This window comes from Miniopterus schreibersii (genome assembly GCF_964146895.1).
Source record: "Miniopterus schreibersii genome assembly, chromosome: X".
NCBI lineage: Eukaryota > Metazoa > Chordata > Mammalia > Chiroptera > Miniopteridae > Miniopterus > Miniopterus schreibersii.
Genome location: NC_138104.1, coordinates 58,886,502 through 58,907,451, shown reverse-complemented (window position 1 = coordinate 58,907,451; position 20,950 = coordinate 58,886,502). Strand labels below are relative to the sequence as shown.

The window sequence follows — 20,950 nt, the reverse complement described above, 5'->3', positions numbered from 1 at the left end:
GAAATCCTTCTTTAAAAATAGGTGATTTATCAATTTTAGAAAGCCTGCTAGGTACCTGTCTTCTCTTGAGACAGATGAAGTACAAATTTCTATAAACAGATTAATTCTAGGAATGACAGAATAAAGGTGAAAAACACTGTCTATGTGAGAGCCCTGGTTTACCAGTGGCAAAAGGGGGCTTAGCCTTTTCAGTCTCCAGATAAAGGACAGGTTGAGGAATGAACAACAAAACAGTTACTCAAAATGTGTTTCAAGGATGACCTGCATCAGAATCCCGTAGTGAGCAAGTTAAAAATTCAGATTCTGGGGACCTACTCAATCTAAATTTGAGGAGGGTAAGGCCCAGAATTCTATATTTTCACATTCTAGTGATTGTGATGCACACCAAAGTTGGAGAGCCACTGGCCTACAGAGTGTCTCACTCTTAAATCCCTTTTATTTATTACTGCCAGTAGTATACTGAGTACTTAGTCTACCTCTCCATGGTTGATCTTAAAAAATGAGGTCCAATTAGTGTCCAATAAAATCCTGTCTTTAAGGAATAGGTTACTGATAGTCCTATTATTTTTTCAACAGATATTTATTGCGGGCCTACTATGTGCCGGGCCCAAAGCTAAAACAATAAAATACATTAGCCATGAAATATAAAATGAATTAAATTTATTCTATGTCATGGTAAAAAGAAAAAAAAGTAACTACTAATTTTATGGGTTTAGATATTAGAAACAATGTTTGTAACAATATCTGGAGAGTCACTAGCAACTAATAGATGCATCCCTCATATCTCACTGTTAACAAATTGTTTCCAGTTGAGATTCCTGTAATCTGCAGGTGGTATTTACCATGCAATTTTACCATAGGAAACAAGGGTGTAATCAGTTAATAAAGTATAAAGAATTACGCTTTTTTCTCCTGGAGCAAAATGCCTGGCTATAGCCAACATTCCTGATTCCTCCCCCCCCCCCCTTGTGCAATAAGAAAGCAGTACTTGAAGAGAGAAAGTTGTTTCGTTCATATTCTGCAACTTGCCTGTGAAGGCTATGCTAATGAATATAAAACTCAAGCTAGTATTCCAGACTTTCTGTATGAGCAGCCACTGATTTTTTCCCTTACCACACAGAGGCTAGTTTTCCCTCCTTCGTCTAATTGAGATTCAAATAAGGGTACTGTGAATAGGGATCCTCTTTCAGTTTAAGCTGTGTTTTGTGTTATTTCCTTCCAGTTTTTATTGAAAAAATGGAAACTGTATTCAAAGCATTTTCATATACAGGCATTCCCCTTCTAATAAACACTTGATTTATGAATGTCCCATACTCATCAATAGCCTCTCTTAAGGCACTTTAAGTTACTCCTAATACCCATGGAAACTGGAGTTGTGTCTGCTATCTGCAGGAGTTTGTGTCTCCCTCAGCCCTCTCTTCTGGGAGCTTGAGTTCTCACAAGGTCCAATCAGACCCTTTGGAACAATTAATATGTAAGCACATTCTACTGCTGCCATCAGAGCACAAGAAGGTGCTAGAGGCCCTGCCAGAACACAAAAAGTGTGAAGGAAATTCTAGAATTATAGTTGTGATGGTGGGGAGGTTCTTCATTTAGACTTCAAAATCCCTTTCACCCAGAAATAGTAATATACTGTAATAACACACCATGTAAAACTCAGTTTTCTGACAAATTTACCTATCCAGACCACAACCAGGAATCGAGCAATAAACAAATGGCCTTTAAGCTGTCAGAGAATATGCATCTTATTTATTGGAAAAGCCATTCAAAAACTCATTGACTACTTGTTTATTCTGTTTGTACATGATTCTAATTAGTTTTAATAAGGTGTAAAGCCTATAACATTATAAGTAGCAAATTTGAAAGGATTAAAAAGGATGTTACAGGTTGGTAAAGTGAAATGTGATAGTTGACAGCAAGGTAAGAGACAAAAAAGCATTAAAAAGAAGCTTAAGATTTCAGGAACCAACCACAATGAAACACTATTTCACATCCACAAGAGTGGCTAAAATTAAAAATATTGACATTATCAGTGTAATGAAAATGCAGAGCACTGGAACCCTCATATATTGCTGGTGGGAGTATAAAATGGTACAGTCACTCTGGAAAACAGTTTGGCAGTTCCTTACATCAAATACTTAATATATAATCCATAGGTTCTACCCCTTTTTGTTTACAGAAGAAAAATGAAAACATGTCTCCATGAAGACTTGTACATTAGTGCTCATCAGCTTTATTCATAATAGCCCCAAACTGGAAATAACCCAAATGTCCTTCAAAAGGTGAATGCATTAAAAAATTGTGATATATCCATCCAATAAAATACTACTCAGCAATTAGAAGGAATGAACTACTAATACCCACAGCAACATGGATGAGTCTCACAGACATTATGTTGAATGAAAGTAACAACATACAAAAATCATACAATCATATTGTATGATTCCATTTATGAGAAATTCTAGAATAGGATATACTAAGCTATGGTGATAGAAATCAGAACAGTGGTTGCTGGGGTGGGAGGTTGCATTAAAGAATGACTGAATGGCACACAAGGGAAAATTCTGGGGAGATGAAAATGTTCTGTCTTGATTTGAGTAGCAGTTACAAAGGTGTGTTAATCTTTCAAAATTCTTCAAGCTTTATGCTTAAAATGTGTGTATTTTATTGTATGTAGATTACAACTTAAATTTTCATAAAGTACAACAATTTAAGAAGTGGAAAATCTTCCAGAGGATCTCCCTGCCTAGGATAAAATCTAAATTCCTTAACATGATCTAGCCCCTATTTAACGGTCTTTTGGCTTATTCTTTAACATTCCTCCCCACTTACTACCACTTATTGTAATTTGCTTGTATTTCCAAAAACTGCTATTCTCTCTCTATCCTCTGAACCTTTATTTTTTCAAGTTTCTTTATCTTTATTGTTCAGAATATTACAGATGTTCCTTTTTTATTCCCATTGATTCCCTCCACCCCGCATTCATTCCACCCCCAGGCTTTCCCCATACCAATGTCTGTGTCCATGGGATATGCTTATAAACATAAAGTTCTTTGATTAATCTCTCCCCCCCCCCAGTCCCCCATCCCCACCTTCCCTATGAGATCCCTCAGTCTGTTCCATGCTTCTATGTCTCTGGATCCACTTTGTTTATCTGTTTATTTTGTTTGTTACCTTCCACATTTAAATGAGATAATGTGGTACTTGTCTTTCTCTGACTGGCTTACTTCACTTAGCATAATATTCTCCAGGTCCATCCATGCTGTGCCAAAGGATAAAAGTTCCTTCTTTTTTATAGCTGCATAGTATTCCATGGTGTAAATGTGCCACAGCTTTTTTATCCACTCATCTACTGAAAGGCACTTCAGCTGTTTCCAGATCTTAGCCACTGTAAATTGTGCTGCTATGAACATAAGGGTGCATAAGTTCTTTGTGATTGGTGTTTTAGGTTCCTTAGGATATATTCCTAGAAGTGAGATCACTGGGTCAAATGGCAGGTCAATTTTTAATCTTTTGAGGAAACTCCATACTGCTTTCCATAGTGGCTGCACCAGTCTGCATTCCCATCAGCAGTGTACTAGGGTGCCCTTATCTCCACACCCTCCCCAGCACTGTAGTTCTTTGATTTGTTGATGGTAGCCATTCTGACAGGTGTGAAGTGATACCTCATTGTGGTTTTAATTTGCATCTCTCTGAAGATTAGTGACAGGGAACATTTTTTAATAGGTCTCAGCCATTTGTATGTCCTCTTTGGAGAAGTGTCTATTTGGGTCCTTTGCCCATTTTTTAATTGGATTATATGTCTTCCTTTTGTTAAGTTGCATGACTTCCTTATATATTTTGGATATTAAACTTTTATCCCATGTGTCCTTGGCAAATATGTTCTCCCATACAGTGGGCTCCCTTTTCATTTTGTTGATGGTTTGCTTTGCTGTGCAGAAGCTTTTTATTTTGATGCAGTCCCATTTGTTTATTTTCTCCTTAGTTTCTCTTGCCCTAGGAGATGTATCAGCAAACATATTGCTTCGAGAGATGTCTGAGATTTTGCTGCCTATGTTTTCCACTAGGATTTTTACAGTTTTGTGTCTTACATTTAAGTCTTTTACCCCTTTTGAATTTACTTTTCTGTATGGTGTAAGTTGGTGGTCTAGTTTAATTTTTTTGCATGTACCTGTCCAATTTTCTCAACACCATTTATTGAAGAGACCATCTTTACTCCATTTTATGCTCTTGCTTCCTTTGTCAAACATTAATTGACCACAATGGCATGGGTCAATTTCTGGATTCTCTGTTCTGTTCGACTGATCTATGTGTCTGTTCTTGTGCCAGTACCAGGCTGTTTGGATTACAGTGGCTTTGTAGTATAACTTGATATCTGGTATTGTGATCCCTCCCACTTTGTTGTACTTACTCAAGATCGCTGTGGCTATTCAGGGTGTTTTTTGGTTCCATATAAATTTTCAAAGTGTTTGTTCTAAATCTGAAATATGCCGTTGGTATTTTAATAGGTATTGCATTGAATTTATAGATTTCTTTGGGTAGTATGGACATTTTAATGATGTTAGTTCTTCCAATCCATGAACATGGTATATTCTTCCACTTATTTATATCTTCCCTATTTCTTTTTCAGTGTCCTGTAGTTTTCCAAGTAAAGGTCTTTTACATCTTTAGTTAAGTTTATTCCGAGATATCTTTTTTTTAGTTGCAATGGTAAATGGGATTTTTTTTTTTTAGTTTCTGTTTTTGAGAGTTCATTATTGATGTATAAAAACACCATCGATTTCTGAGTGTTAATTTTGTATCCTGCTACCTTGCTGAATTCATTTATTAAATCTAGTAGTTTTTTTGGTGGAGTCTTTAGGATTCTCTGTTTGCAATATCATGTCATCTGCAAATAATGACAGTTTTGTTTCCTCCTTTCCAATTTGGATGCCTTTTATGTTTTCTTCTTGTCTGATCACTGTGGCTAGGACTTCCAGTACTATGTTGAATAAGAGTGGTGAAAGTGGACATCCCTGTCTTGTCCCTGTTCTTAGGGAAAATGGTTTTAGTTTTTGCCCATTTTGTATAATGTTGGCTGTAGGTTTGTCATATATGGTCTTTATTATGGTGAGGCATGATCCTTCTATTCCCACTTTGCCGAGAGTTTTTATCAAAAATGGATGTTGGATTTTATCAAATGCTTTTTCTGCATCTGTTGATATGATCATGTGATTTTTCTCTTTCAATTGGTTTATGTATCACGTTTATTGATTTGCAAATATTGTACCAGCCTTGCATCCTTGGAATAAATCCCACTTGGTCATGGTATATGATCTTTTTAATATATTGCTGGATCCGATTTGCAAATATTTTGTCGAGGATTTTAGCATCTATGTTCATCAGGGATATTGGCTTGTAATTCTCTTTCTTTGTAGTGTCTTTATCTGGTTTTGGAATTAAGCTAATACTGGCCTCGTAAAAAGTGTTTGGAAGTGTTCCTTCCTCTTGGATTTATTGAAATAGTTTGAGAAGGATTAATAGGTATTAATTCTTCTTTGAATGTTTGGTGAAACTCCCCTGTGAAGCCATCTAGGCCAGGGCTTTTGTGTGCTGGGAGCCCTTTGATTACTGCTTGGACTTCATCAGCAGTTATTGGCCTATTTAGACTTTCAGACTCTTCATGATTGGGTTTTGGAAGGTTGTATTTTTCTAGGAATTTATCCATTTCATCCAGGTTGTCCAGCTTGGTGGCATATAGTTATTCACAGTATTTTCTTACAATCCTTTGTATTTCTGTTGGGTCAGTTGTAATTTCACCTCTTTCATTTCTGATTTTGTTTATTTGGGTCCTCTGTCTTTGTTTCTTGATGAGTCTGGCTAAACGTTCACCAGTCTTGTTTATCTTTTCAAAGTACAAGCTCTTGGTTTCATTGATCTTTTGTATTGATTTTTAGTCTCTATGTCATTTATTTCTGCTCTTATCTTTATTATTTCTTTCCTTCTACTTACTCTGGGCTTTTCTTGTTGTTCTCTTTCTAAGTTTTTAAGTTGTAGGGTTAGAGAGTCTATTAGAAGTTTTTCTTGTTTTTTGAGGTAGACTTATAGTGCTATGAACTTCCCTCTCAGGACTGCTTTCATTGAGTCCCACAGATTTAGGTTGTTGTGTGTTCATTTTCATTTGTTTCCAGGAAGTTTTTTATTTCTTTCTTGATCTCTTTGGTAACCCATTCATTGTTTAAAAATATACTTTTCAACCTCTATGTGTTTAACTGTCTTGTAGTGCTTTTATTGTAGTTGATTTCAAATTTCATGCCATTGTGGTCCAAGAAGATGCTTGATATGATTTCAATTTTCTTGAACTTGTAGAGACTTGTTTTTTGTCCTAACATGTGGTCTGTCTTTGAGAATGTCCCATGTGCACTTGAGAAGAATGTATATTCTGAAGCTTTGGGGTAGAATGTTCTATAAATGTCAATTAAATCCATCTGATCTAGTGTGTCATTTAGGGTCACTGTTTCCTTGTTGATTTTTTGTATGGAAGACCTATTCAGTGAAGTCAGTGAGGTGTTAAAATCCTCTAGTATGACTGTATTGCTGTTGATCTCTCCCTTAAAGTCCTCTAGAAGTTTTTTAAATAAATTTAGGTGCTCCTGTATTGGGTGCATATATGTTTATCAGGGTTATATCCTCTTGTTGGATTGATCCCTTTAGTATTATGTAATGACCTTTCTTGTCTCTCGTTATGGTCTTCATTTGGAAGCCTGTTTTGTCTCTTATGAGTATTGTTACCCCAGCTTTTTTTTTCATTTCCATTTGCATGGAAAATTTTTTCCATCCCTTCACCCTCATCCTGTGTTAGTCTTTTGTTCTGAGGTGGGACTCTCATAGACAGCATATATTTGGGTCCTGTTGTCTTATCCATTCAGCTACCATATATCTTTTTATTGGGGTATTTAAGCCATTTACATTTAAGGTTATTATAGAAAGATACTTATCTATTACCATTTTGTTTCTTTTTGCCTATGTTTCTCATTCTCTTTATTTCTACGTCTAATTACAGCAGTCCCTTTAACAATTTCCTGTAATGCTCATTTTGTAGTGATAAAGTCTTTTAGCCTTTTTTTGTCTGGGATGCTCTTTATTTCACTATCCAGTTTGATTGATAATCTTGCTGGATAGAGTAGTCTTGGTTTCAGATCCTTGTTTTGCATTACCTTGAATACTTCATGCCACTCCCTTCTGGCCTGTAGCATTTCTCATGAGAAGTCAGATGACAGCCTCATAGGGACTCCTTTGTAGATAACAGATTGCTTTTCTCCAGTTTCCTTTAAGGTTCTCTCTTTGTCTTGGATTCTTGGCATTTTAATTATGATGTGTCTGGGTGTGGGTCTCTTTGGATTCTTCTTGCTTGGGACTTTCTGTGCCTCCTGAACTTATGTGACTTTTTCCTTGACCAGGTTAGGGAAGTTTTCTGCCATTATTTTATCAAACAGGTTCTCTAACCCCTGCTTACTTTTGACCTTCTCTGGCACTACTATATAATACGAATATTGTTATATTTCAAGCTGTCCTACAGCTCCCTTAGACTGTCCTCCTGTTTTGTAGTTGTTTTTTTGTTTTTGGGTCTCTGATTGGGTGATTTTTCCTACCCTGTCTTCTCATTCACTGATGCTTCCTCTAATCTCCTGTTTATTCCTTCCAAGGTATTCTTTATTTCTTCTATGTCATTCTTCATTTCTGACTGGTCATTTTTCATAGTTTCCATATCTTTTTTTCATGCTCTTGAGCATCTTTACAATCAGTATTCTGAACTCTGTATCTGAGAGATTGCTTATCTCCATGTCATTTGGCTTCTTTTCTGGATATTTCTCTTGTTCTTTCATTTAGGGCTTGTTTTTTGGTCTCCCCATTTTGGCTACTTTTGGGGGGTTTGTTTTTAAGTGTTAGGTAGATCTGCTAGGACTCTCAGTCTTTCTGGAGGGTCTCTGGTACAGGCCAATGTGAGATGCAGTTGGTGACTGGCCCTGAGTACCCTGTTTGGGGCTATCAACAACCCTAAGCTTGAGGTCTCCACTGCTGGGACTGGGTGCATTTGGACAGGACCAAGATGCACACTAGAGTATGCTTTTCTAAGGCCTGGGTCCCCGAAGCAGATCAGGCAAAGACTCAAAGCACCCTGAAGTCTGCCTCTACCTGCAGGCTGATTAATCCTATTCTGTTAATGAGCCTCAGGTTGTAGAAGTTCCACAGGGTGGGGCAGCTGATTGCTATCAGTCTCTTAACAAGCCTCAGGCTGTAGAAACTCCTCTGGGCTGGGTGAGAGGCTTTCCGGCAGGGTGAGGCAATTGCTTCCCCCCTCAGGCAACAGCCAAAAATTTGCTGCTGGAGAAAGATTACCCCCCACAGTCTGGAGGAATTACTTTGCACAGGAATCCAGATGGGCATCCCCTTATCTCACTCTCCAGAGCCCACAACCCCAGACTCTCCCCATACAGCTCCAGTCTATTCCACTCCCCCTCTGCTGGAGCCCAAGGTGAGTGGCTGAACATGAAACTTTGTGCATAAGCCCTTTAAGAGGGTGCCTGCAGTTCCAGCTGCCTCTCCCTGGCAGGCAGAAACCCAGCTGCTTTTCATAGCCAGATGTTATGTGGGCACCTTTCTCAGTTCTGTTTCTCTTGGCTGGGAATCCCAGTCTGGAGTTTAGGCCTCAGAGTCCTCAGTGGGAACCCCCCACAGCTGAAGTATCCCTCCAGACCTTCAGCTGCTGCCTGTGGGAGCCCAGCCAGCCCTCTCACATATGCACTTCCTACCAGTCTCTGTGTGGTCTCCACTTTTCCTCCTTGGTTATGAGGGTGCTCTCCAGCTAGTCTTCAGTTGTTTTTCAGGATGATTTTTCTACATCTTAGCTGTAAATCCAGATTGGCCCCTGGAGAGTGTCAGTGTAGCTTCCACTCAGTCCACTGCCATCTTGGATCTCTCCTGTGCACCTTTACACACAATGGTCCTTTCGCCCGGAATTCCTTTTTCATTTCCCATTCATCACTAAATCATTGACATCCTTCAGGACTCACAGAGGTAGCACCTCCTCCAAGAAGCCTTGTCTACCTTCAGTCTGTATTAGGTGCTTTTCTACTTTATCCCAGAGAACCTTGTGTTTCTCTGGGATAATACAACACAACATGTATTGCTTTGTAATGTAATTATAATTTTTTAAAAACCTCAAAACCATAGTGGACTGGGGCCATTTAATGTACAAATAGTCTTCTACATATTCAGTAAGCCCTGAATTAAATCATATATTATGGATTAATTTCTATTTTCTATTCAAAATAGCTGAAGTAAGTTTCAGTACTCAGAGTTACCAAGAAAACTCTTCCATCCAGAATGACTTATTCTTTTGAAGTTGTAAGTGATTGAGATTTTTATTGTAAATAGCAATCTGGGTTTATATTATCAGTAGTATAATAACTTATTTATGTTATGAGTTAGGTAACTTTCTATGGGCTTTATCTGGAAAACTAGCCAGAGTTTATTCTGTTGATTTTATGGGAAAATGCATTTTACATTCCAATCAAATGACTCAAAAATACTGCTCAGTTGAACCATGTGAAATTGCTAATATTCAACCATTTTTGACATACAAAAATTACAGTTTCATATGGTTCAACATAAATGTTTTTAAATTAACCTTATGACAAGTTGGAAATGACCTAAACATTCATTTATTAAATTTATATTTAATACATTAATATATTATGCAAGATGCTAATCTTGTACATTAAAGCTGTTGGATATAATTTTTCTATGTAAACAGTAAATCACAATGTTTTGAAGAAAGTTTGTTGAGAATCATAAGGCTTTCTTGAGTCCTACCCATTTTTTTCAATTAATGTGAGATGAAACAGACATGAGGATTCTGAAATTGTTTATTTTTGAACATTAACACTAGGGTAAAAATGCAGATTCATTCCTCCCTTTTTAACCCCAAAACTCTCTAACCAGTCTATATGGAAGAGTGATTTTAATAATAGTAATACCTAACATTTATTGAGTGCATATTACATGCTGGGTACTGTGCTAACCCTTCAACTACTTTATGAGCAAAGTGCTATTTATTATCCCTATTTACAGGTGAGGAAATTAAAGCTCAAGAAACTTGCCCAAGGTTACACAGCTATAAATGACAAAGTCGGATTAGAGTCACTCTTATTCCTACTACTCTGTCCACTGTTTACCTCAATCATATTTTTAACCACAAAGAGGCACTCATGCTGAAAGATTATGATATATTTCAGCAAGTACATATTTTGGCTGTGATTGTCATTAACAAAACCACACCCATTCATATATGAAACATATTGTATTATTATGAGAGATCATCATAAGACAGTAGAGGATCAAGTAGCAAAATGAGTCTTATAGACCCAAGTCCTATAGGAGTTCTGTAGGAGTCTAGGAAAGGGAGTGAATAAGTGTATGCTTTGTTATTATTATCTCCCAGAAGAACATTGACATAAATGGCATCTTCCAATCATAATTGGATGCAGAGCATTCTGGGAACAAACCAAAAGTTTAGTATAAATAAGAATGTGGAAAGATCATGGATGTATAATAATAAAGTCCAAGAGAGAGTTGCAAACTGAAGTCTAATTCTGGGCAGACATCAGTAGTACGTGAAGGGAGCTAGAAATCCATGACTGGACTCTCTGAATCCCAGAACTATATGGAGAAATGGAACTCAAAAGATTAGTCATTAGACATTCAGGGCAGAAGAGGGAGTATTCAGAGCTTAGCCAAAATTTCATGCCTACATTACTGGAATAATAATGGTAAAAATAAAAAGATTTTACAGTGGAGGGGAAGATGGGCTCAGGCTTTAGACATACTGAATTTAAGGTGAAGGTAAACTGTCTACAGAAAACTAGTTTTTTATGTCAGTTGTGGTTGACCAGGGTCAACCTTTTATTCACCTACTTGTTATTTTTACAGATGGCCCTTCTGAATTTTTTCTTCCCTGAAGAAAAGTCATACTCTGAAACAGAAGGTAGACGTGTTCGTCGCAATAAAAGAAGCAAAACCAGTGAAGGAGTAGATGGTAAGTCTACTTGGGTGATCCTTTATCATATCTCAGTTAATGTGAGTACCCTTTTGAGAACTAGTTTTTCAAGTGTGCTTCACCATCTAAAAGGATTGTCCACAGGCCCAGGGTCACAGAAGAAGTTTTTTTCAGCCTAGCCTACCCATCAGTCATTTGACATAGAATTGACCACACAGAATCCTCTCTCCTGCAACCCCAGATAGCTTCAGTCCTTTCACATTATGTCTGAGAGCCATAGTAGCATTTGTACCTCTCAAGATCACCCTCCATAAGAACCTAATCTCTCCTGGATACATCCCACACCTACTAAGGGCACCAAGAGGATTCAGTGCTATTCTTGGAATTGACATAGTGTTGTGCCATAGTGGCACTTACAAGATGTGTTAATTCCAATGATAATCATGTCAATATTGGTATCAGCTACCATGTTCAAATATGAACTAGAGCTTCTAGAAGTTGTTTATAAGTTCCTTAAAGGCAGAAATTTATTTCTCTTTGGATAACCCCAGCATCTAGACTAGTATCTGGCAAATTGTTGGTGTTTATAATGTAAGTTGATGGTGTTTATTGCCTCTTCAGCTAGGTTATGATGTGCCGTGAAAACCATCCCTATTGAGGGTAAGATAGATTTGAGTTAACTAGCAATACATTTTGTGGGGAATAACAAGACATTAAGCTAACTGCTGGGCAGGGTCTTTGAATCACCCTATTTCAATATTACTCTGTCAATTGACAGAACACTACCTCTTTGGCACATCAGTTTGTAGAATGCATAGCTCTGAGCTGCTGAAAAGCCATCTGGATTCAAAAACAGCATGTGCTGGCTACCTCTGTCAAAGATATATGTCTGGGGGTTACAAAGCACTATGACTTTATAAAGATGAAAATGAGATTAGATTTTAAAGCTGACATTTGCCAATGTGAGTAAGGGCCAATGATGGAGGCAGTTCCAGAAGGCATGTGCTATTAAAGAAATGGGACCAGGACTTTGTCAATAGGGACCACAGGAAATAGAACTGGATGAAGTCTGAAAAAGAGCTCAGAACAAGGATCCTGTAATGAAAAAAAGTCAGAGAAATAAGATGAGTGGAGTATTCTAGTCCATAGAAGTGGCAGCAGCATTGATCCTTTGAATGGAGAACTGGACCACTGGGGCTATTCTCTAGAACAGACACTTTGTATACAATTGATGACCAAGTTTATGCATAGGAAATGTAGCCCATGAAGTAAAATACACCTGTAATTCATTTGCGACCAGTTTCCTGGAAGTCTTCAGAAGGCTACGTAGAAGCTGAGAACTTACAGCCACGGTCTCTTTCCTCTCCCAGTTACCTCACCCTTTGATGCATGTAGTTCTTTCCACCTTTGACTTCCCCCCTGAGGCTGTTCCCAATACCACAAAATCTTTCATATTCCCTGATTGCCAAGGAGAAGAGGAGAGAGATAGTAATAACAATACAACCTTATGTAGTGGGCCTAGTCTTCCCTTCCTCTCCAAATAGGAAGTCTAATCGTTTCTACAGTTTTCCTCTTCCCTTGGCCTCCCAAGTTTTCTGTTAAAGAAGGCAGCTTCTTCCACTTTCCTAAGCCACTTTATCTGGATCTGGCTACCAGCATCTTTGCTTCTGCTCTTAGTGTTTATTCTGTTTTGATACAAAATAGTTTTTCTCCAAAGCCTCTCACTAGTTTTTAGCACTTCTTATCTAATTTCCTCCTGATCTGATACTCCAGTAAATCACTAAACTTGTCACTTTGGGCCAATCACAGATCCTTTTCATTAAACAGTAAACTGGGAGGAATCCAGAACCCCTTAGAATTAGAAGTATGGAATGTCTGTGAATCCTGGGATTTGATTAGATTTCTAGCCTTTCATCTGGGAGGCTATATATCCATTTCTTTAGATGTGGTGGGTTCTCCAGTGAGTTAAAGGGTGACAAGCCAATTCAAATCTCCTTTACTTTGGAACCATTCCTGTCACTCCGTTGAGTGTATATTATATTCATTCAATGCATTTATCAAATATTTACTGAGAAAATACTTGTATAATACTAGAATGGAAACACCATAAAGATATTATCTGCCTGTTTTGTTTACTTTTATATCCCTTTGCCTAGAAAAGGACCTGGTACATAGTAGAGCCCCAATAAACATTTCTTATTGCCCTCAAAGACCTTAACTTCCAATGTAAAGAGACAGGCAATAAACAAAATTGGTGATAAGTGTTGTGGAGAAAATATAGCAGGGAAAGAGAGAGAGAAAGTGATGGGGGGTTGTTATAATGTGGTCAGGGATGGTCTCTCTAGTAAGGAACAATTCAGAAGAAACCTGAATAAAATGAAGGTGTGAGCCATGCAAATATTTGGGGGTGGGAAGAGGAGGAGTGAAGAAACAATAAATACAAATGTTCCGAAGCAGAAGAATGCTTGGCATTTTCTAGAAAGATCAGTGTGGCTGAGAGCAGAGTGAACAAGAGGGAGAAGGAAGGAGATGAGATCAGAGAGCAAAGTTCAATCTAGAACCTTGTAGGCCTAGGTAAAGGACTCCAACTTTTATACTGCCTGAGATGGGGAACCATTGGAAGATTTTGAGCAGAAGAATAACAGGATCTGACTTATGTTTTAACAGAATCCCTCTGGCTACTATATTGAAAATAGCTGCAGGAAGGACAGAAACAAGAAGACCTGTTAGGGAAGTATAACAATAATTTATGCAAGAAATGGTGGTGGTTTAGACCAGGATGCAGGCCATATGGGTGATAAGTGGTCAGATTCTGGAGAGATTTTGAAGGAATAGCTGACAGGATTCTTGGTTTGATTAGATAAGGGGAATGAAAGACAGAGAAGAACCAAGGAGAACCCCAAAGTTTTGGACATAAGGGAATTGCCATTTCTGAGATGGGGAACAACAGGGGAAGAACAGAGTAAAGGGGTGTAGAGAAGGAGTCAAGAATTCAGTTAAGCATGCTGTTTGAGGGGCCTTATAGACAACCAAATATTTATGTTAAAGAGGCAACCAGAGCCCTGGCTGACGTTGCTCAGTGGTTAGAGCATCACACACACACACCCCAACCAAAGGATCATGGGTTTGATTCCAGATCAAGGGCACGTACCTGGGTTGCAGGTTTGATTACCAGCCTTGGTGGGGGCAGGTGAGGGAGGCAACCAATCGATGTGTCTCACATCAATGTCTCTCTCTCTCTCTCTCTCTCCCCCCTTCCACCTCTATAAAAACTTAATGGAAAAAAATATTCTCCTGTGAGGATTAACAATATCAAAAAAAGAGGCAGCCAGATATATAAGCCTACACTGTATATCACTATGTCTCAAGACAATGAGCTGACTCTGTTCTATAAAAGTAAAGAACTACTCATTAAAGAAGTGAGTTGATCTAGAAACCATCTGAACAGAGTAAGAGGTAGGTCAGAGTAGGGTGAGTTAAGGCCAAAAATCAAAACAATAACGTGTTGATTCTAAATTCACAAGTTACTTGATATAAAAAAAAAAAAAAATTAGCTATCCAGCTCAAGTTTGCTTCCTAAGCCTCAAAGCAAAAGTAATTTACATAGAACATGACAGAGGTTTCAGGAAGAAAACATTTTTATAAGGTCAAAAATGAAGATAAGTTTAAGAACAGAGCAGGAAAAATCAGTTCTAGCTCCCTTGTATAATTTTTTTATCTGTTACTATCCTTTAATTTCACTTCAGTTCCAAGTTTTTGTGTTATTTAACAAGTCTTCTAGGCATTACCAGAAGTACAAAGATGAATATGGCCCTCAGAGACACTTAATGAGGGAGCCCATACATTGATAGACAACAGGTAAAAATGAAGCAAAAGTAGGGTGGGAAAGTGGGTCCTGGAGTTTTACCTTACATGGTACCAGTACATAGAAGACACTCAAACATTTGGTAAATGAATGACTGAACAACAACAACAACAACAACAAAGGGGGGAGGAGAATCTAGATTTTCTATCTAGGAACTACAGATATTGATTTTGATGATCTTTACTAATCTCTGTGTGAGAAAAATATTTTTTTTTCCAAAAAATGGTTCATTCACACTAAGGAAATGCAAGGGATGTAGTAGTGATCCTTAGGAGCATGGATAGGTTCACCAGGAATTAATCAGAATATAGAAGCCTATTTTCCTGTAAATGAGGCATAACATAGGCATAGTCTATTTTGCTGTTAGAATGTCAGTGGCTATATCCAGAGCATATCCAATCTTTCTGACACACTATTCAAGAAACAATTGCATTCATCTCAGTTTCCTCATTTAGGTTACTCTATAATTGAAGACTGGTTAGTTCCCCTCTAATATAAATCTTGGCAATTTATAACTTCAACTCTTAGAAAATAAGTGAAGTTTTTTCTTTACTACATCTTTGCCTTAAATTCACTGTTCCTGTTTTGAGTTAGCCAAAAGTCTTTGATTCAGGTTTTAAGTTCATTTTTGCTAATTATATGCTAATTATATAGTTGTTATTCTTCTTCAAGGAAAGCATGATCCCTCCATTGTAGGTGCTGTGAGTAACAACAGTTCCAGAAACCTGTGCCAGGATTTCCTGCTGAGACCCATCTTTGTGATATGTAATAACAGCTCTTCTGAAGTGGCTTGCTTGGTCATCTCTTGCAGGGCACTCCAGAAATCTGCAGAACTTTATTTTCTAGTTAGAATGAAATGTAGAATATATTCTGAGAGTCATGAGAGCTTAGAATCAAATAACATGAATCCAAAATTCCCATAGAGCTAGTTTCCATATTTTAAAAATATTATAAAACCATTTGTTCTCTTCCTATCAGAACATTTTCAGGAATCAATCAAAATATTAATATCTTTCCACACCCACCTTCTCCCCATGTTTCTGTCCTAGTAATACAATAAAAATAAAAGTGCAGCATGGTATAATAGAAATGATACTAGACTGAGTCACAATTTCTGGATCCTAATCCTGAAATTACTGCCACCTTACCAGTTATGTGACCTTGAAGGAGTGACATCCCTCTAAGCCTCAGTTTCCTTACCTGTAAAATGAAGCTAATTAGGCCTGCTTGCCTCATGTATTTGTTGTAATGATCAAAAGCTTTAATGTACACAAAAACGCTTCAGAAATTATTAACTGCTAGTACTATGTTCTCTCTGGAATATGAACATAATAACATGGTTTCCCAGGCATGTTAGGCACTCATTCATTAATTTCTGGATAACCATTATAATTCCTGTAAAGATACTCCATTTCAGCCAGATTGTCCTTTTTTATACTCACTAATGTTATCCAAGCCCATAGGAAGAAGGCTCCAAGCCTCAAATTATGGCCTACCTCATCACAACAAATGATCACAGCTGTACAGTTTGGATGGATGGATGGATGGCTGTGTCCCTTTTTGTCAGTATCTCTTCTTTGTAGATATCTTTACTTTTAGTCAGATCAAAAAAGTTAGTATTTTTTTTTTTTTTTTTGCTATTATAAGATAGTAAAGGAAAAAACACACAAATAAGATTGGAATATATCCTTTGTTCTTTGTTTCTTAAAAATAATAATGAAAGAGGTCATACCTACCATTAAATTGGTACAGATGAACATGAAAGGCTATGGCCTCAAAGAAACAGACTTTCTGCCTGTAAAAATGTTAGCTAGAATTAAATGGTGTTCTCATTCTAGTATTGCTCTTCTATTTATTGCTTATCAGTGAGCCATCACTGTGCTATTATCAAACAGGAGCAACTAAAGTCATTTTGAGAGCTGATAGAGTCTCAGGGGCCTATTCAAAAGATAAAATTAAAGTTTTTTGAGGGTTGGCAATGTGTGTAGACTTGAACAGGATTGTCTATTTTAGAGGTAGATTCATCAAGGTTGCCTGCCGGTCATGGAAACCAACGTCCTCAGTGCCCAAAGCAAAATACTCAGAAAAGTAGCTTTATATCAGATAAGACATTAAGTAAACCACAATGCCTTAGCTTGCTCATACTCCAAAATGCCCTTTAAAGCTATATTTTCATTGATTGAACTGCAGTAAATGATCTCAGCAGGCTTTTATCACTGACACTTGATTAACAGCATTTTTAGAATACCAACTACTTGTAAGACATTGTACCAGGCTCTGTGGTTGGTATAGCTAAAAACTCCTGCCCTTAGTATCTAAATCCTTAAGTAAACTGGGTCTAGAAATTAGTTCAATATCAGGCTGCTTAAAAATATTTATGAGATTTTTTTTAAATTGCAAAAATAATACCTACTCATTATAACATAAGGGATACAGAATCATATAAGGTAAAATGAGAACATTCCCACCTCCCCCTAGAAAATGCTGTAAAGGTAAGATATCTTTGAGGGATATCTTACTTGCTTAGAGATCACAGGCCCAGATGATCTGAGGTTCTCCAAAGGTACTTCTGGTCTGTCTCACTCTCTCTTATTCCTTCTAACTATTTGTTTCTCACTATTAGGAAAAGCGATAAACTCTAAGCCAGGAGACCCAGATTCTAGTCCCAATTCTGCCATTATTTAGTTATACTAGCAGTATGACCTTAGCCAACTCTTTACTTAACCTTCCTTCTCTGCTTCTGGTTCTTTCTAAAGGTTAGACTAGAATTGGTAATTCTCAACTCAGGTGTAAGAGATTCAAAATCATCTCAGGAGTTTTTTCAAGGTATACACACCCCTGGAAATTCTGACCACTCTGCATACAATGAAGAAATCTATAATGAGGTAGTACTATTGCTGAGAAGATTATGTCATATATCTCAGATATATAAAGATAAGAAAAAGATGTTGAACTACTAGAATAGATGGTCTAATTGTTTCCTTCCAATTCCGTGATAATTTGCTCCTAACTACCCCTGATTTCTATAATATAATAATAGCTAGGGTAGTTATAGCTAATTACATGAAATCTGGATGATTAAATACTCTGGGTTTCAGTTTGGATGGTCAAATAAGCCTTTTCATTAGTGTCAATGAAGAGGTTCAATAAGGATTAAGAGCCTGCATAAGGCTTCAAGAAGTGAATGCTAAGAAGGTTAATCTGTTGGCTAGGTGGTGAACTACCAGCTAGCTCCCTTTTGTATGGCTCCGCAAAATATCACAGGCAGATGTAGATGTGTAGGCAGATAGTTCCTGCTGGCTCTACAGTATATTCCTTATGCAACCCTCCCTTATACTAGATTCCACAGGGCCTCCTCTGTCTCACAGGTGAGGAACTACTGCAGCTTCTTCTTTTTTCATTCATTTAATAAGTGTTTATTAAGTACCAACTAGTTGTTGAATGAATGTTTACTGATCACTGCTCAGAACACTAGGGACACAGTGGTGAACAAGAGAAGTCCTTACCCTCATTAAACTCATATTTTGTTCAACATAGTATAGTAAATTTGGTATAATAAACACAGGGTGCTATGGAACATGTCAGCACCTGATCTAGACCTGAGAGTTCAGGGAACGTCTCCTAATAGGGATAACATCTGAGCTGCAACCTGACCAGTGCTAAAGAGTTAGCCAAGTAAAGATTCAAGAAAAAGGTAAACCAGACAGAGAGAACATAAGTAAAGGGGAGCTTGGCTCATTTGAGGAACCAAAAGAAGTTTGTATGGTTAGTACAGATTTATAAAGAGGAGGTGATAATAAATGAGCTAGCTCAGCGTCGCTAATCATCAGAGAGATGCAAATTAAAACCACAATGAGTTACCACTTCACGCCTCTCAGAATGGCTGCCATCAACAAATCAACAAATGACATATAACTGGCGAGGGTGTGGAGAAAGGGGAACCCTAGTACACTGCTGGTGGGAATACAAACTGGTGCAGTCACTGTGGAAAACAGTATGGAGGTTCCTCAAAAAATTAAAAAGGAGCTGACTTTTGATCTAGTGATCCCACTTCTAGGAGTATATCCTAAGAATCCTGAAATACTAATTAGAAAGAATATATGCACCCCTATGTTCATAGCAGCACTATTTATAATAGCTAAGATCTGGAAACAGCCCGAGTGCCCATCAGTAGATGAGTGGATCAAAAGGCTGTGGGACATTTACACCATGCAGTACTATGCAGCTGTAAAGAAGAAGGATCTTGTACCATTTGGAACAGTATGTAGGGATCTGGAAAATATTATGCTAAGGGAAATAAGCCAGACAGAGAAAGACAAACATCACATAATCTCACTTATATGTGGAATCTAAAGAACTTAATAAACTGATGAACAAAATAGATTTGATGACATGGAAGCATGGATCAGACTGACGAATCTCAGAGAGATGGAGGGGGAGAAAGTAACTAAAGAACTTATATGCATATATGCATAACCCGAGGACACAGACAATGGTTTAGAGAGGAACTGGGGAGGGGGCTGGTGCAGGGTGGAATGGGTCAATGGGGAGAAAAAGGGACATCTGTAATATTTTGAACAAAAATTTTTTAAAAATAAAAATTAATAAAAAATAAATTGCTAAAAATAAATAAATTGAATAAAAATTAAAAAGACTATATGGCAAATATCTTCACATGCTAAATACATATACTCTGATCGAACAAGTCTACTTTTACTTCTAGATATACTCACACATGAGAAATCATTTACCAACAATGACATTCTTTGCTGTATCACTTGTAATAGCAGAGGACTGGAAATAACCTAAATGTCCACTGTTTAGAAAATGATTAAATAAATTATGATAAATCTATAACTGGTAACTGGTTACTTTGGGGAAGAAAGCTGAGTGTTTGAGGTGGGGGTGGGGAAAGAGTTAACTTAATTTCCATGCTTCTGTATCTTTTGGGATTTTTTAACATCTACATGTACTACTAATTTAAAATGAATGAGTTTAGCCCGGCCCACGTGGCTCAGAGGTTAAACATGGACCTATAATCCAGGAGATCACAGTTCAATTCCTGGTCAGGGCACATGCCCACGTTTCGGGCTTGATCCCCAGTGGGGGGCGTGCAAGAGGCAGCTGATCAATGTCTCTCTCATCATTGATATTTCTATCTCTCTCTCCCTCTCCTTTCCTCTCTCTTAAATCAATAAAGACATATTAAAAATAAATAAATAATAAAATAAATGAGTTTAATTTTTTAAATAGGTAAAATATTCATAATATGCCATTTTCATCATCACTGAAATATATTATCAATAATTTTATATTGTGATAATATCTTATGCTAATGAAAAAGTAGGAAACCCAGGTATTTGTGGAAAGAATATAAACTGCTTTTCCCAGCTTCAATGAGGTATAATTGACAAATAAAAATTGTATATATTTAAGGTATACAATATGATATTTTTATATACATATCATTGTGAAATGATTACTACAATCAGGCTAATTAATATTTCTGTCACCTCACATGGTTACCTTTTTTTGCGGTAAGAATACAAGATCTATTCTCTTAGCAAATTTTGAATATAATATACAGTATTGTTAATTATAGTCAACCTAGTGTGCTTTAGATCTTTAGAACTTATTCATCTTGCTTAATTGAAGCTTTGTACCCTTTAACCAACACCTCCCCACTTCCCCTAAATACCCCACCCCCAGCTCCTGGCAACCACCATTCTCTTCACTGTTTCTATGAGTTTGACTTTCTTAGATTCCACATAAAAGTGAGATCATGCCATATTTGTCTTTCTGTGTCTGGCTTATTTCACCAGGAATGTCTTCCAGGTTCATCCACGTTGTAAATGGCAGTATTTCCTTCTTTTTAAAGGTTGAATAATATTCCTGTGTGTGTGTGTGTGTGTGTGTGTGTGTGTGTGTGTGTGTATCACATTCTCTTTTCTTATTCATCTGTTGATAGACATTCAGGTTATTTCCATATTTTAGCTATAGTGAATAATGCTGCAATGAATATGACAGTGCAAATATCTCTTCAAGAT

The 20,950-nt window shown here is 37.3% G+C and overlaps 1 protein-coding gene across 7 annotated transcripts in view; it reads left to right on the top strand.

Moving 5' to 3' along the window:
- The window catches only part of EDA (ectodysplasin A), a 383,898-nt gene that overhangs the window by 276,805 nt on the left and 86,143 nt on the right, over positions 1–20,950 (top strand). For all 7 annotated transcript variants that reach the window (XM_081126536.1, XM_081126535.1, XM_081126537.1 and 4 more), the window contains exon 2: positions 10,972–11,077. In XM_081126536.1, the coding sequence (XP_080982662.1) occupies positions 10,972–11,077 (106 nt within the window). The remainder of the gene's footprint in view (positions 1–10,971; positions 11,078–20,950) is intronic.